Source organism: Malaclemys terrapin, chromosome 5 (assembly GCF_027887155.1).
Source record: "Malaclemys terrapin pileata isolate rMalTer1 chromosome 5, rMalTer1.hap1, whole genome shotgun sequence".
Taxonomy (NCBI): Eukaryota; Metazoa; Chordata; order Testudines; family Emydidae; genus Malaclemys; species Malaclemys terrapin.
In genome coordinates, this window is record NC_071509.1 from 53175529 (window position 1) to 53190723 (window position 15195).

The 15195-nt window shown below is 38.4% G+C and overlaps 1 protein-coding gene across 1 annotated transcript in view; it reads right to left on the reverse strand.

Moving 5' to 3' along the window:
- Positions 1-2847: 2847 nt before the first annotated feature.
- Positions 2848-15195, reverse strand: part of NMU (neuromedin U) — a 35485-nt gene continuing 23137 nt past the window's right edge. Inside the window, exons 8-10 of the mRNA XM_054029639.1 lie at positions 6554-6607; positions 4297-4336; positions 2848-3190 (exon numbers count right to left, since the gene is read on the reverse strand). Of these exons, the coding sequence (XP_053885614.1) occupies positions 4301-4336; positions 6554-6607 (90 nt within the window). The 3' untranslated portion in view covers positions 2848-3190; positions 4297-4300. The remainder of the gene's footprint in view (positions 3191-4296; positions 4337-6553; positions 6608-15195) is intronic.

Here is a 15195-nt window from a genome sequence, read left to right on the forward strand (position 1 = left end):
GCAAATCCATCTGCAGTGAAACCCGCGGGAGCTGAGCTCCCGTTGCATCCAGCGCTCCCCCAAGCTTTCAGGGCCCTCAGACGTGCGTGTGTTTGCGGTGGATGTGGAAATACATAGCGAGAGTCAATGTGTAAATAATGAGTACTTGTGGCACTTTAGAGACTAACAAATTTATTAAAGTGCCACAAGTACCCTTGTTCTTTTTGCGATACAGACTAACACAGCTGCTACTCTGAAACCTGTGTAAATAATGTGACCCCTTACACCAGATGCACCGAAAACTGGAACTTTCTCTGTGCTGCGCCCTTCCAACCTCAGTGGCTATGTCAGAAGGAGGCGATTAATGGTCCAATTTAGCTGGATCCCTCGGTCACGAGCGCTAAATAGCAACACACAAGGACATGGGGATGGGTGTGTGACCGTGGCGCTCAGTAAAAACAGCTGCACATGGTAGATTGCCTGATTATTAAGGTTGATGGTGGCACCAGTCCTTTAGAACGTTTTTCTGTATCATATTAATGAACCTGTCTGACAAGTATATTTCTTCATAAACCAAAGGGTGGTTAATAATATTTAGCAACTTTTCCTGTAACTTCTGTATGTATTTTATATCACTAGGACTGATTGTAAAAGGTGGATTCACAGGACATTCAGGTAATATGTCCTTACAGCTTAGGATCTCCAATCCATACCCTCTAAGTCTCAGCTGACCTGATCCAAGAGATTCACCACTCTTTTCAAGAAGCAATATATGTAATAGGCTAAGCATGGCAGCTACTCAATTTCAGACAGATTTTGGCCCATTTTAATGGGTTTTCAGCAATTTTTATTCCCTCTGTACCTAAAGATGGAATTAATATGGCCTACAATATTTGTGTCTGAAATATTTATCAAATATATACACAGGCTGAAACTAGACCACTCCTCTTTTGCTGAATTGCCATTTAAAAGACATCACAGCCAGTTAAAAGACCAATAGCTAAAGAGGAAATGAGAATGAAAATAACATGGTATTTTATTTTATGCTGTTTGATACAAATAGCTTATTGGATTCATTCACCACAACTTGGTCTAGCAATGTATTTCAAATATTTGTTTTATTACTTTTGTAAAAAAAACAAAAACAATATCTGTTCTGATACCATGCTGGCTTTTGATAAATAGCGATTTGAACTGATTAGTTCATATAAGAAATCTCTAATGAGACCAGCCCATATCAGGAAGTAATTCAAAATTCCAGCTAAGAAGAGCATGGGTTTTCCATTTGGGGAGATTGAGGAGAGCTCTGCTGGTGGAAATCACTCTGAGGGTATCTCTTTGCTAGTAAATTAGGTTTTGTTACAGCATGACTTTGAGGAGTCATGGTAACTAATAGAATGTTAAGCATTTTGGTCTTGGCTAAACTGGGAACTTTCATCCTCTAGATTATGACCCTGAGGAGTTGTGATAACTCCCTTACTGTCTTGTGCCAGCTATACATACCACTACTCAAAATGCAGGAGGGGAAGAAGGCTCCACAAAGCTTCTGCATCTCTGCTACCCCTCATGCAGGCCAGTGGGTAGTGTAGCAGTGCTGGTACACTAGCAGATGTATGCTGCACCACATATAGACACAGGATAGTTTACTTCCTCCTGGAAGCAATGGGGAGGCCAGAAGCCAGTTAGCAAAATCACAATCTCCTTCCTAGGTTGCTCAGCAACCTGCTGGCCTTTGCTCAGGTTGGATCATTACCTCATGATCTATTGTAGCCCACAGAGTTAACACAAACTAGTACTCAGTGTAGACAGGGACTTATGTTAATTATTGTGTCAGCAGGTAGTGGGTAACTCAAGGAAGAACTCTAACAATGACCAGTAGACACAATATTAAACACAATACCTGTCAACACTGAGTGATGTTATGTTTACTATTATGTTAATTACCATAACCCCTCGAAATCATGTTCTGACACAACTTAATTTGTTAATGAAAACAAACCCTGAGACACATATGGATTCAGGCTATGAAGACTGAAGCCAGCCCTGCTCTTGTGGGAAGTATTTGTTATGTCCAGATAGGAGAGAGATTCCACAACAATGTGCTTAAGTGTTTTCCTAAATCAGGGCCATAATGCATTTGTGTTATGCTAGCTAATACAATTAAGTTATGATTATATTTTAATTTAAATAAAGTAGAGCTATTTTTCTTCTAAAACAGTACAAATTGTTTCATTTTGCCAATCTAAATTAAGTAACAAGGTTGAGAAAACACTCGTTGAAAAGGGCACCACTTCCTTTGTTCATCCTTCCTAAAAAAATGAATGAAATGATTACTTGGAATGTTTTCTTAGCTGAAGTATTTGCATTCTTTCCAACTGCATACTATTCTAATGGCTCTTCAGGTACTGTTTTGTAATAATGCAGTTGTATATACAATGGCATCACAACAAAAATCATATTGGAAGAGTGAGATTTCATGCACTATTTTAGAAAAATCACCATATGGGGAAAGTTTGGCTTGCTTTTATGTATACATGCATGTGTGTATAGAGTCTGATTTTCTTCTTTCACATGTTTTACAAAGATGCAAGTCTCTTGACTTAAATGGAGTTACTCTTACTTTATCTAGGCACGAGAGCATACTCAGTGCTCTAGTGTACAGAGATAAGCCTATCTGACTCTGAATCTGCATAGAAATATATATATATATATATATATATATATATATATATATATACATATACACACACACACACTATAATACGCAGTGTTAGTTTAACAACTTAAAATGCCTACTCTCAAAATGCATTATGTAAAAATAGAAAATTCCTCAACAAAACATTCGCATTTAAAACAACTCTCTACTGAGTGCCTTTATTTACAACAAAAAATAAATGTGTATAGCAATACTAGGGACAATGTTTTTTGCATGCAAGGATCTTACGCTAATTTTTTTGTTTACATTTTTATTACACACAATGGTATACATCATGACACTATAAAATCAATGGAATAATTTTAAGATGCTTTTAATATACTCAAGAAATTAAAGAAACATTGGCAATTTTAACAAAATCTGATTTAGGAACATTTACATTCTAATGATTTTTTAAGAATTGTACAAGTGGCAAGGAATAATTTTTGTGAGCAAAACACCATGTCCGTGTATTCTGCATTCCCACAGCATTAGTTCTGGTAAGGAATAAAAATCCTGAAAAAAAATAAAACATTAGTTGTTAATACAGTTATTCGATGTGATTCTACATATCTAAAATACAATAAAGGGAATAAAAAGATACTCAAATACTGAATCATAGTATTGCTAAAGGAAATCTTTCATGTACCTATCCTAAGTTTTTCAATTAGCTAACACATTTGAGATCCAATCCTGAAGTCCTTACTTGGTTTCAATGTGAGTTGTGTCTTTGTAAGGACCTCTGGATTTAGGCAAAGGTCTGTTCTCTTCTCAGTATACACATACAACTTTCCTTGATGCTAATGGGATTTGTAGTGAAGTTCTACTCAGAAAAATAATTATAAAAACGACATTGTGGGGTTTCCTGTTCATTCTTCTTTAACAATTTCTGGATGAAATTTTCACAGATTACAGTTCTAAAAGTCCCGTCCCCCCCCCGAACAGTCACTGGCACTAGCTCTACAAACTTGACTTTCAGGTTCCAGGTTAAGTTGGATTCGGCCTGGTTCATATATTGTTACTGGTAAGTAGTAACTTCCCAAACTGTCCGTAGATTTTGGGTTCCTCAAATTTTTAACTGAGACACCTATGGCCTGATTCTTAGGCTACCGTACACTTGGAGCAGGGGATGTGATTCCCAGGTCAAGTTGACATACTCAGCACTAGCTCTCATTAGCTAGTGTGCTAAAAATAGTAGTGTAGCTATGGTAGCATGGGCTACTCACCCTGAGTATGTACCCATCATGTCCAGGTGGGTGCATACTTTGGGCAGCCAGCCTGTGCCAGTCATTGCCCATGCTACCGCAGCTACCCTATTTTTAGTGTGCTAGCCTGACGATAGCTAGCACCAAGTATGTCTGCTTGAGCTAGGAATCACACCCGGAGCGCCAAGTATAAACATACCCTTAGAGATACTAAGCATCTGAAGCTCCCATTGACTTCAATTTGAGATGTGGATGCTCAGCAATTCTGAAAATCAGGCCATAGGGATCTCAAGCTGGTTACCCTAAAGTGGTGGCACCCAAATTAGTGGAATTTTTTGAAGATGTGGACCTTGGTTTATTTGTATAAAGAAAGCAGGATTTGGATGTGCATCTTGATTAAAAATATGTAATAAATACCTTTTCAGCGGAAACTTGCTGATCTCCTTCCATTGCGTGGCTAGAAAACAACAAATATTTTGTAAGAAATTAACACTAAAACCATCCAGGGTTTAAAGAAGGTCCCAGAATAATCCTGTATCAACTGCATTTTGCAAATCCCTTGAGTTATACCATATCTTTTACAAGATAATTTCTCAGTTCAAGTTAGGATGATGATCTTTAAAGATAGACTGAAATGAACACTTGTCTATGCTTTTCAACTTCTGAAAACTGTTTATACAGCAAATTTACAACCGTTAAAAATGGAGGGCCAGACTGTGCCCAGTTCTGTTTGAGTTTGTAAAGGGGGAGGAGAAGAGGGCACAAGGAGCTCCTTTCCATTCTTTCCTCCCCTTTCCATTTTCACACAGCTCTCATCATGGTTATCCAGACCTTTGTTACCTCATGGCTAGATTATTGCAATGCATTGCAAATGGGACTAAACCTTTGCTATTTGTCTAGTATTACCAGTGCAGAATACACAGACCCACAACATATAGTACTTTACACCTGTGTTCTCTGATCAGTGATTGATCTGGGTTAACTGTAAGGTGTTGGTTTTGACCTTTAAAACCTTGAATGGTTTGGGTTTTATGTATTGGAGAGCCTACCAGGTCTTCCTCCTCATGCGTTACAGGTACGGTTCAGGTCCTGTAAGGCACTTGAATTGAAAGTCCCCTATAAATGGAAAGGGGTTTGCAGCAGGGAATTGTCAATGAGGCATCATTGGCTTTGGAATTCGCTTCCCTACTTAGTCCTCTAGAATTTGAATTTGGTGGGTTTTTTTTTTTTTTTTTGGTGCCGCAACTACACAGCCACGTTAAAGCACGGCTGCAGCAGCGCTTTAACGTTGCTAGTGAAGACATACGCTTGTGAATACACTAGGCCAAAGTCATGTGTAGTATATCAGAGTTGGCAGGGTCTCATTTACTTTACACTGCCCTGTTAATTGCTTTATTGCTAAATCCTTTCCATCCTTCCACTGGTGTACATTTCACTAATTTTGCATACTCAATGAGGGGCTGATTCAGCTTCCATTAAAGTCAATAAAACAACGGCTATTGATTGTAACAGGAGCTGGTTCAGACCCAGAAAGACCACCTTTTATCTGATATGTAAAGTACACCGCTGTTTATGTTACCCTTGAATTTTATTTGGCCTTTTCAGTTAATCATAATTCTCTAACTCCAAGTTTCATACTAGAAAAATGTAAATACCATTTGCCAGCCAGCTTCATATTTAAATAGAAAAAAAAATGTGAAGACTTCACCCAACAAAAGCCAGGAAAGTCAATTTTAAGGAAGATTTGTCATCCTTAACTTAATCTATTATGTTAAGAAACATAAAAAAGGCTTAACAGCTTAACTTTAGGATGGACTAAGTGTATTTTGAGGTGGTATTTTTACACCCACTTTGCTGAAGTTTAAATGACAAGACAAAATACAAGCAAAGTGGAAAATCAGGACTATTGTGTATCTTGTTGCAATACAAACTACTTGTGTATATATATCTCCTGGCACTGCATGTATTATATGTAACATGTAGAAATACTATTTTGAATAAAGCTTTTATTTACCAGGTAGACAAGGATGACTTATGTCTGTCTGCATGAGCTCTCAAGCCTTATTAGTTCAAGAATTATACACATGATAATTGATAGTTTATTAAGAAACAGCATGGGAACATATCAATTCAGCACACATTAAGATAGCATGCCAAAACTTCTTACTGTATTTTTGGTGGAAAAGTTTTAGAAAATCAGTTTTAGACACGATCTCAGAATATCCATTTTAGTAGATTAAAAACATTTTTCAACTGGTGTGTAGGAGAAAATGTTCCCATGTCAAGACACTGACACACACTTCTGTCAAGGGTAAATATTTACAATCCAATTACTATCTAATCTGAAAGTGCCTAGCTCTGACAAAACCTATTGATTTTTATTTAATATTTCTTTTGCAGTAGCACCCAAAGGCCCTAGCCAGGCCCTCTTTTGCTAGTCACTGTACAAACACACATTCCCTGCCCTGAAGAATTTACCTATAGAGCTCAATAGAAGTAGCAAGTGCTAAGCACCTCTAAAAATGCTAAGTGTTTATAATGGGAATGCAGATAGATCCTTTACTATAATGAGTGCTGCAATGGAAACAAGCTCCCCTGGCTCTCACAGATGTTGAATACTGTACTTTTTGCAATCTAACAATCAGTTTGAAAAAGAAAAAAATAACAACCATACCCTGAACAAAAAGTAGCCCCTGCTTTGAATCCCTCCAGGTCCTTGAAGTTCCTCCTGAAACAACAATGCATTTCAAAACACACACACTTGAATAACCCAACTGATAAAGAAAATTGTCCAAATACAACAATACCCAGAACTCACCAAGGAAAAAATAAAATTCTACGCTATTTGTATTAATTTCATTTCAACATTGAGATGGAGAGAGAAGGTTTCTAGCAGTTTCCCTTTAATACATATGAAGCTGTCTGTATACATAATACAACCATTATACAGTACCACTGTATCCTCTGATCCCCTTATAGACATACTTTATATATAATTCTCTCCTTAAACAATACAAGAGAACTCATCTTCAGAAATAATTTTGACAAGGAATAACCTTTTAACACTTGAGGGCCAAATTTTGTTTCCAGTTTTGACTCAGTTGAGTCAGAATTGTTTTAGAAATACACCAACATAGCTGAGCAGAATTCGGCTTTGACTTTCCAAGTTGCATCACTCATATTTGTGACTGTGCTTGGGGATAGCTTGAGAATTCTCAGAATTCATGGGCTTAAGGACTCTCCTCCTTCCCACATCTAGCTGCAAAGAAAAGGAGAGTTGTGACCTCTGAACCTGTTCATGACCCACAAGTTGAGAACCAATGATCTAATCAACTGTATAGTAAGAAAGATTGGTGAATAAACAAATTCCATTTTGTCATATTAAGCCCAGTCCTGAAAACCCTCCAGACATGGAATTCCCTTTGGCTTCACTGAAAGTTCCGTGTATAGAGAACTTGTAGGTTTCATGACTCATGGGTCTGAAAATCGGGTCCAATTTATACGAGTGACCCTGCTCCAACCCTCCACCTGGTACCCTACTGACATCTGCTTACCTAGGACCACAAAGCCCAGCCCCAGTTTGAGGCTCTGCCTGAGGTCCTATTGGCAGAGCCCTAAACAGCTGATTGGCCCACTGGCTCTTTTTAAGCCAGCAGCAGGAACAGGAAGCTGTCTGAACAACGGGGCTCCAGCTCCCCTGGCTTGACTTCCTGGCATTCCAACCTGGCTTGACTTCCTGGCATTCCAACCTGGCTTGACTCCTGGCATCTGACTTGTGGTTCCTGACCTCCAGTTGTCTCCTGCTTCTGACTCCTTGACATCCTGACCCAGCCTGACTCTGACTCCCAGTTCTATCTCCAGTTTGTCTCCTGCTTCTGATCTCCTGACCTAGCTGACTCTTGACTTTTGTCTTGTGACTGTGGAATCCTACTCTGACCACTAGATATGACTAACTACTAACTGGTCATGACAGGAGAACTAAGCCCAATATTTGTAGTGTCCATTTTGAAAGCCAATATTTCACAAAGATGTTTGTTGTTAACATTAATCCAATCAAAGTTCAAGACAAAATGGTTCAAACTTTATGCTTCCCACAACACCCTTAGATCTAGATTCATCCATTTATCATGAACTCTCTCAATCACCACTGGTATCTCCTCATTAACAACTGTCTCTTCATCAGGGTATCACAGATTACAATCATAGTCAGAATTCTCCAATAGAAAACCATGTTTTGTTAGCTCCTAATGTCAGTAGAAGTCTATAACAGCACTTAGAGGATCCCTTTGATCAGGACGGCCTCATGCATCTCCAACCATAGGACTCCCCAAATCTCAGGAACTTCTCCAAGAAAGTAAATTGTACATACTTTTCAAGTCTTGTAAAGCATGGTAGGACCCTGTTTTATTTGTCTCAGGGTACACCATTATCATCATGGACCAGTTATGCTTTGACTTGTAGGGATTGCCTGTATGATTTTCTTTACATCATATGCTTCTTTCTAGAATTATATATATTTATAGCAACTATACTAGTTTTTATTTGAAAAGACTAAAAGAACAGTGTTTAAAGTGGTTTCTCTGGTTTGCTTATATATATATATATTATGTGAGGTGTGCTCCCGGAATGCATGTTACACTAGATTTAGAGGAAAGAAATACTGAAAGATGGAAAGCTGTAAAATAATTAAATACATAGAAATACAATAGATACCAGTATCAAGTCACCTCTATTTCCCTCCTCCATCTTGTTTGAGAGGTACATTCTTTAAAGGGAGCAGCAGACTATAAGTTGCTAGCAAATGGGGAAGGAGGAGAAAGATGCAATGGGGTAAATACAGTAGAGGGCCAATGAAAGTGTTGTGTCAGAACTTAGTGTAAATAAGCTTGCACTATTAATAGGTTCAGCAAGAGTACTAAGTTCTCAGGAGGAGGTGATACTATCAAACAGCAATAATTAAAATCGTAACTTGCAGAGAACAGATAAAACAACAATGATAAAATAATTAACAAAAAAGATCAAATAGTTGTTAAAGTGATGTGTACTTTACCACATAGTGCAGCCCGCATGAGTGCATCGGCTCTCAGCTTGAATATACAGAGTGGTTCTCTATAGGATTTTTCAGGAGTTTCTGCTTGACAGCTTCCATTTAAAATCAATGTTCACTGAGTCACAGATGCATGGACATTCAGCAGCATGACTGTTTTTCTCATCAACTGGTTGTAGTTGATCAGATACATGCACTCAAAATAGGTATCCCAAGGCACCAGCGCACAACAGAGGAATGCAGCAAACAGGCCCATCCTATATGATGTTCTCCAACAACTCTGACTCCTGATCATAAATACAATAATTCCAAGCAACACTTCATTGTCACTTAACACCTGGATCTTGCTGTAGGATACATCTCTTTGCAATATGGTCCTTATTCAGAAGTTGACTGGGTTGTCCAGTGTTCTTCAGGTGTATTCTGCAGAAAAGGTCCTTTAGAGGATAACTTTTTAAAGTGTAGTATCCTCCATGGAAATCTTTTGTTCTTGCATATTAATGAGTATCCTTGAATAGAACAGTTGTGCTAAAGTAAATATTGAGGGACAAGGCCAAAAGAGGACTCAGTAGTATACCTCAGCTATGCTTCCCCAAGATGGTATGCACAATGTCATGATTTTCCTGAGCTTTTCATAAAGTTTCCTGTAGACAATGCTGTTGCTACATCATCTTCCTTAATGGCATACCATTCTACTACACCTCAGGACTATAATTTATATAATAAATTTCATAATATGCCTATTAGAGAAATCCAAAGTAACTGTACCTACAAGTACAAGTACAGATTCATCACACAGAGGCCTTGTTTACAAACAGAAATTGCACTAATTAAACTTCAATAGGTTTTAACCCAATTTCATGTAACTGGTGCAAACTCTTGTGTGGACACTTTTTCAGTTTTTGAGTGGCTTATTTCAGTGTAGCTTAAACCTGTTTCAAATTGACTTAAGCTAAAGTAAAATAATGCCCTCTTAAACCAAACTGTGTGTGTGCAAACAGAGTTTTGCACCAGTTTAGCTAAATCAGTTAAAAAAAAAAAAATCACACTTTAGGGGTTTGTCCGTACAAAGCAGCAATACACACTGTGTGGTTGCGATTTTAAAAGTGCAATAACATGTTGTGCATTAATTAGTCCATGTAGACCATGCTGGTGTCCACTAAAAGTTCTTTACTGCACTTTAAAATAGTACTGTTGCAAAGGTCTCAAAAGACCAGTATAATATAAAATAAAAATATAAATATAATATAATGATAACATTAAATGCTACAGTTCAACCCCACCACCACCCATCTTCCCTCCACAGAAAAGCTGTGCTGATATTTAATATAACCCAAGTATTAGACATCCTTTTCTGAAGCTATTTTGGTGGTGGCACCTTCTGGTTTTTGTTTCCACTATGACCACATTCTTAGTCTTCTTTCCTAGAAATATCTAGTGTCCATAGTCCTCTGATTTTTTCTTAGAAATGGTGGCAACATAGGTTGTAATAAGTAAAGATCTGATCAGAAGCTCCCAGTGAACTGAGAGCTTATGTAGTGTTCCAGACAGGAAAATGAGGTGGATAAAATCTCTCCAACACCTCCTTTCTGCAGCATTTCCATTTAAGAAAATGTACTATACTGTAAGTACAACACCTTCGCTACACGAGATTTCCAATTCCACTCTTGTTCTGGTTTCTGAACTGAAATTGGCAGAATTGAAATTGCTCCATATCCTAAAATGCCCGTTGGAGGCAGGACCTTTTCCAATGAGCACTGAGAAGTTAAAATAATTACTGCAAAGCAGAGCATACATAAGGAAAGAGTCTCAGACTCATAGAACTGAAGGCGTAAGGAGCAGTTCTGGGCCCAAGTGACGCTGTCCTCCTGAACACTCCAGCTGGAGAAAGGAGCTTAAAAATGGAGCCAAACAACTGAGATGGGGAAATAGGACAGATCTGCCCAGAGAGCTCCTGACCCATGCTGCCACAGAAGTCTCCGCTTGGGAGGAAGAGATTACCAGCTGAGACCCGACGGGCTGAAGGTTCAGTTACCCTGATTTTTTCCTTTGATATTTTAAAATGGACTGAGGCTGGGGATGGTAGGAAGTGGCCCAGGCATTTCCTGGTTTCTGACATTGTTTGCCTCTCATAGGGCTCTGGGTCAGAGCCTAGTGGAGTGGGAGGGCCCAGCCCCCCTACCAAACATCCTTGCCATAAAAGGGACATAAACCTTATTTCCTCTCCCAGGAGTAAAGAGAAGATAGAGATACTGAAATCCTCATGGCAAGTTTGAGCTACCTACAGGGACTAAGAGATAGATTGAGGGTCCTTCCCTGTCATTAGTAGGGTGACCATACGTCCCATTTTGGCGGGGACAGTCCCTTTTTAAAGTCCTGTCCCAGCCGTCCTAACTCCCCCCCCCCCCCAAAAAAGTGGGCATTTGTCCCATTTGCTCTTGCTGACTTGATCAGCTGCCAAAAGAAAACAGGATAATTGCCCACTAGGGAATGCCATTGGTAATCCTATCACATTATCAATAAATAATTAAATCAAAAGTCATTAAATGTGGTATCACTTTGCATTTTTTGCATTATGAATAATGTTTCAGAAAAATGCATGGCAAGTGATAAAATTCAATGTCCCCCTTTCTAAGAGACGGTAACACAATGGAGACCAAGTTAGAAAAGGACATCTGAATTGAAGGAGCAATGGCCTGTTAATGATCACACTTATACTACTTAACATTGCCTTAGGTAAGAGGAGACTCAAGCCCCCAGATTGACACACCATCCTTTCTCTTAGTGTCTGAACATGATATTTAGACAATAACTATAGACAGAGCTTTAAAATGTTAAAATCCTCTGCTACAGGAAACCTAGAGTAGACGCAACCTGAGATTTACAGAGCTGTATCCTAATTCCCAGGAAATAGTTACTGTGGAAGATCAAGTACAGCACTCTTGAAAGAGATATATACAACATAGTTCACTGCTGTAAAGTGTTAATATTATAGTCCTGCCAAGAAGAGAAATGCAATATCTTTTTCCAGTTCATGAAGATCTAATATAGTTTTGTATACAGCATTTTAAGATACTTTTATAGCATGTTGAAGAAGTTACGGAATTTTACAAAACATGAAATCTTCTGCAATTTTCTAGGAAGTACAGACTAAGTTATTTCTTGTTACATTTTTAAAATCTAACTTTATTGCCTAATATTAATTCTTGTTTTGGTTCTAGTTGTTATCCCAGATTCCATTTGAATTCCATTATGCCACCTGAATCAGACATAATACATCTCTTTACTCCATTTTTCTGCTTCCCCCATCAATCTGATGATTTTACAGCATTTTTTTCTTTTCTGTTTTGACACATTTCCAAAAATTTTCATTTGTAGTTCATGTTTTCAAAGAACTGATGAAAAGACATTTAAAATAATCAGAATTCTCTTAGGTTAGGTGATTTATTACATATTGATAGCTTTCTCATCAGAGTGAACAATTTTTAAGAAGCAGGGAAGAGAGTCTTCCATATACTTTAAAAGGTCACTGCATTAGAATGATATCATACAAATTGTTTTTTATCTTTTTCTTGCTAGAAGGCAACTGACTATTAAAGTAGTTTTTGTACATCTTCAGTGTATCCTCTCTAGATATCTTGGGAAAAAAGCAAATGGAGCTGATGTTCTCAGAGCCAAAATATCAAAGGGGCAAGGATATAAATACAAACATTTTATTAAGAGAGCAGCCTTTTCATAATGGGTGGTAGAGTGTGCTTCCCTGTTGTCTGAATTCTTTGTCGTGACATATCTGTGAGTAGCAAAACTATGCAAAAACTGAAATGTATGATCCACAAACTGACAGCTTTATAAAGAACAGAAATGTTCATAGATAATTCTGCATAAAGAATGAATATAAATAAATAGCATATTTCACCCCAAATGTAAGGCACTCATGCTTAATACTGCTATGAGTGTTTTGATGCATTAAGATACTTTGAGATGCTTCTTTAAAAAAAAAAAAAAGAGGAGGGGGAGGGGGCGGGAAATTTGTTTTTAAGCTCACTGTTCCCCAATCACTTCCTCCTCATTTTCAAGCCTCTCATGCAGAATCTACTTCAGATGCTGAGAACAGAGTTGTCTCATTAGTAAGTCAGAAAGCTAGTCAGGAACAAGTTTATCAAAGGCATTTTTAAAGCTCCCCCTGGATGAAATATATTGTCTCTCCAAAGACCTAAAAACTCTGAAGAGGAATATGCCCTCCAGAATGCAATTGATTGTTCCCAGTGGAGCCTATACAACTTTGATAAGGCCTCCAATTTTTGAATTTGTATTAAACTTCAAGGGAAAATGACAACTATGCATAGTTACAGTACAGTGTTCCAGTTAGTCCACAGAAAAAGGAAATATGCTGACAAAAGTGTTTGAGATTTTATTTCCTGTCTGAACTGCATTTTTAATTATGATGGTGTTTTCTAAAATGTGTATGTCTAAATATAGAGTGTACCCATGGAGGTGTATGTGCCTTGGATGGATATGTACTCAGGCAGCTAGCCCCCTCCCATGGGAAGCACACTCCCATGTATAGACATACCCTAAGTTATGCATAGCTTTCTGGGTCTCAGAAACTCTGAAAATGCCACAAATGCTGTCTGTGCATCAGAGATACATCCTGGGAAAAGGCCAGCTTGCTTCATAAGGCCATAAAGAAAAAACTCCATCCAAGACAGTCCTGAAGTTGGGGAACTTGTGTTAATATATGCTCTTCCTATGATGGACCTAACCACATCAGAGTAACAGCCGTGTTAGTCTGTATCCGCAAAAAGAAGAACAGGAGTACTTGTGGCACCTTAGAGACTAACAAATTTATTAGAGCATAAGCTTTCGTGGACTACAGCCCACTTCTTCGGATGCATATAGAATGGAACATATAATGAGGAGATATATATACACACATACAGAGAGCATAAACAGGTGGGAGTTGTCTTACCAACTCTGAGAGGCCAATTCATTAAGAGAAAAAAAAAAAAAAAACTTTTGAAGTTAATTAATTAATTAATTAATTGGCCTCTCAGAGTTGGTAAGACAACTCCCACCTGTTTATGCTCTCTGTATGTGTGTATATATATCTCCTCATTATATGTTCCATTCTATATGCATCCGAAGAAGTGGGCTGTAGTCCACGAAAGCTTATGTTGTAATAAATTTGTTAGTCTCTAAGGTGCCACAAGTACTCCTGTTCTTCTTTCTAACCACATCAGCCACACCATCAGGGGCTCAAGTATCAGGGGGTAGCTGTGTTAGTCTGTATCTACAAAAACAACAAGGAGTCTGGTGGCACCTTAAAGACTAACAGATTTATTTGGGCATAAGCTATCGTGAGTAAAAACCTCACTTCTTCGGATGCATAGAGTGAAAGTTACAGATGCAGGCATTATATTCAATCAGGGTGGATGTAGTCCACTCCCATCAAGGGCTCATTCACCTGCACATCCACTAATGTTACATATGCCATCATGTGCCAGCAATGCCCCTCTGCCATGTACATTGGCCAAACCGGACAGTCCCTCCGCAAAAGAATAAATGGACACAAATTGGACATCAGGAATGGTAACATACATAAGACAGTAAGTGAACACTTCAATCTCCCTGGTCATTCTATTACAGATTTAAAAGTCACTATCATTGAACAAAAAAACTTCAGAAACAGACTTCAAAGAGAAACAGCAGAACTAAAATTCATTTGCAAATTCAACACCATTAATCTGGGCTTGAATAGGGACTAGGAGTGGCTGGCTCATTACAGAAGCAGCTTTTCCTCTCCTGGAATTGACACCTCCTCATCTATTATTGGGAGTGGACTACATCCACCCTGATTGAATTGGCCCTGTCAACACTGGTTCTCCACTTGAGAAGTAACTCCCTGCTCTCCATGTGTCAGTATATAATGCCTGCATCTGTAACTTTCATTCTATGCATCCGAAGAAGTGAGGTTTTTACTCACGAAAGCTTATGCCCAAATAAATCTGTTAGTCTTTAAGGTGCCACCAGACTCCTTGTTGTTTTCATCAGGGGCTCATTCACCTGCATATCTACCAATGTGATATATGGCATCATGTGCCAGCAATGTCCCTCTGCCATGTACATTGGCCAAACTGGACAGTCTCTACACAAAAGAATAAATGGACACAAATCAGACATCAAGAATTGTAACATTCAAAAACCAGTAGGAGAGCACTTCACTCTCCCTGGACACTCTATAACAGACTTAAAAGTGGCAATTCTTCAAC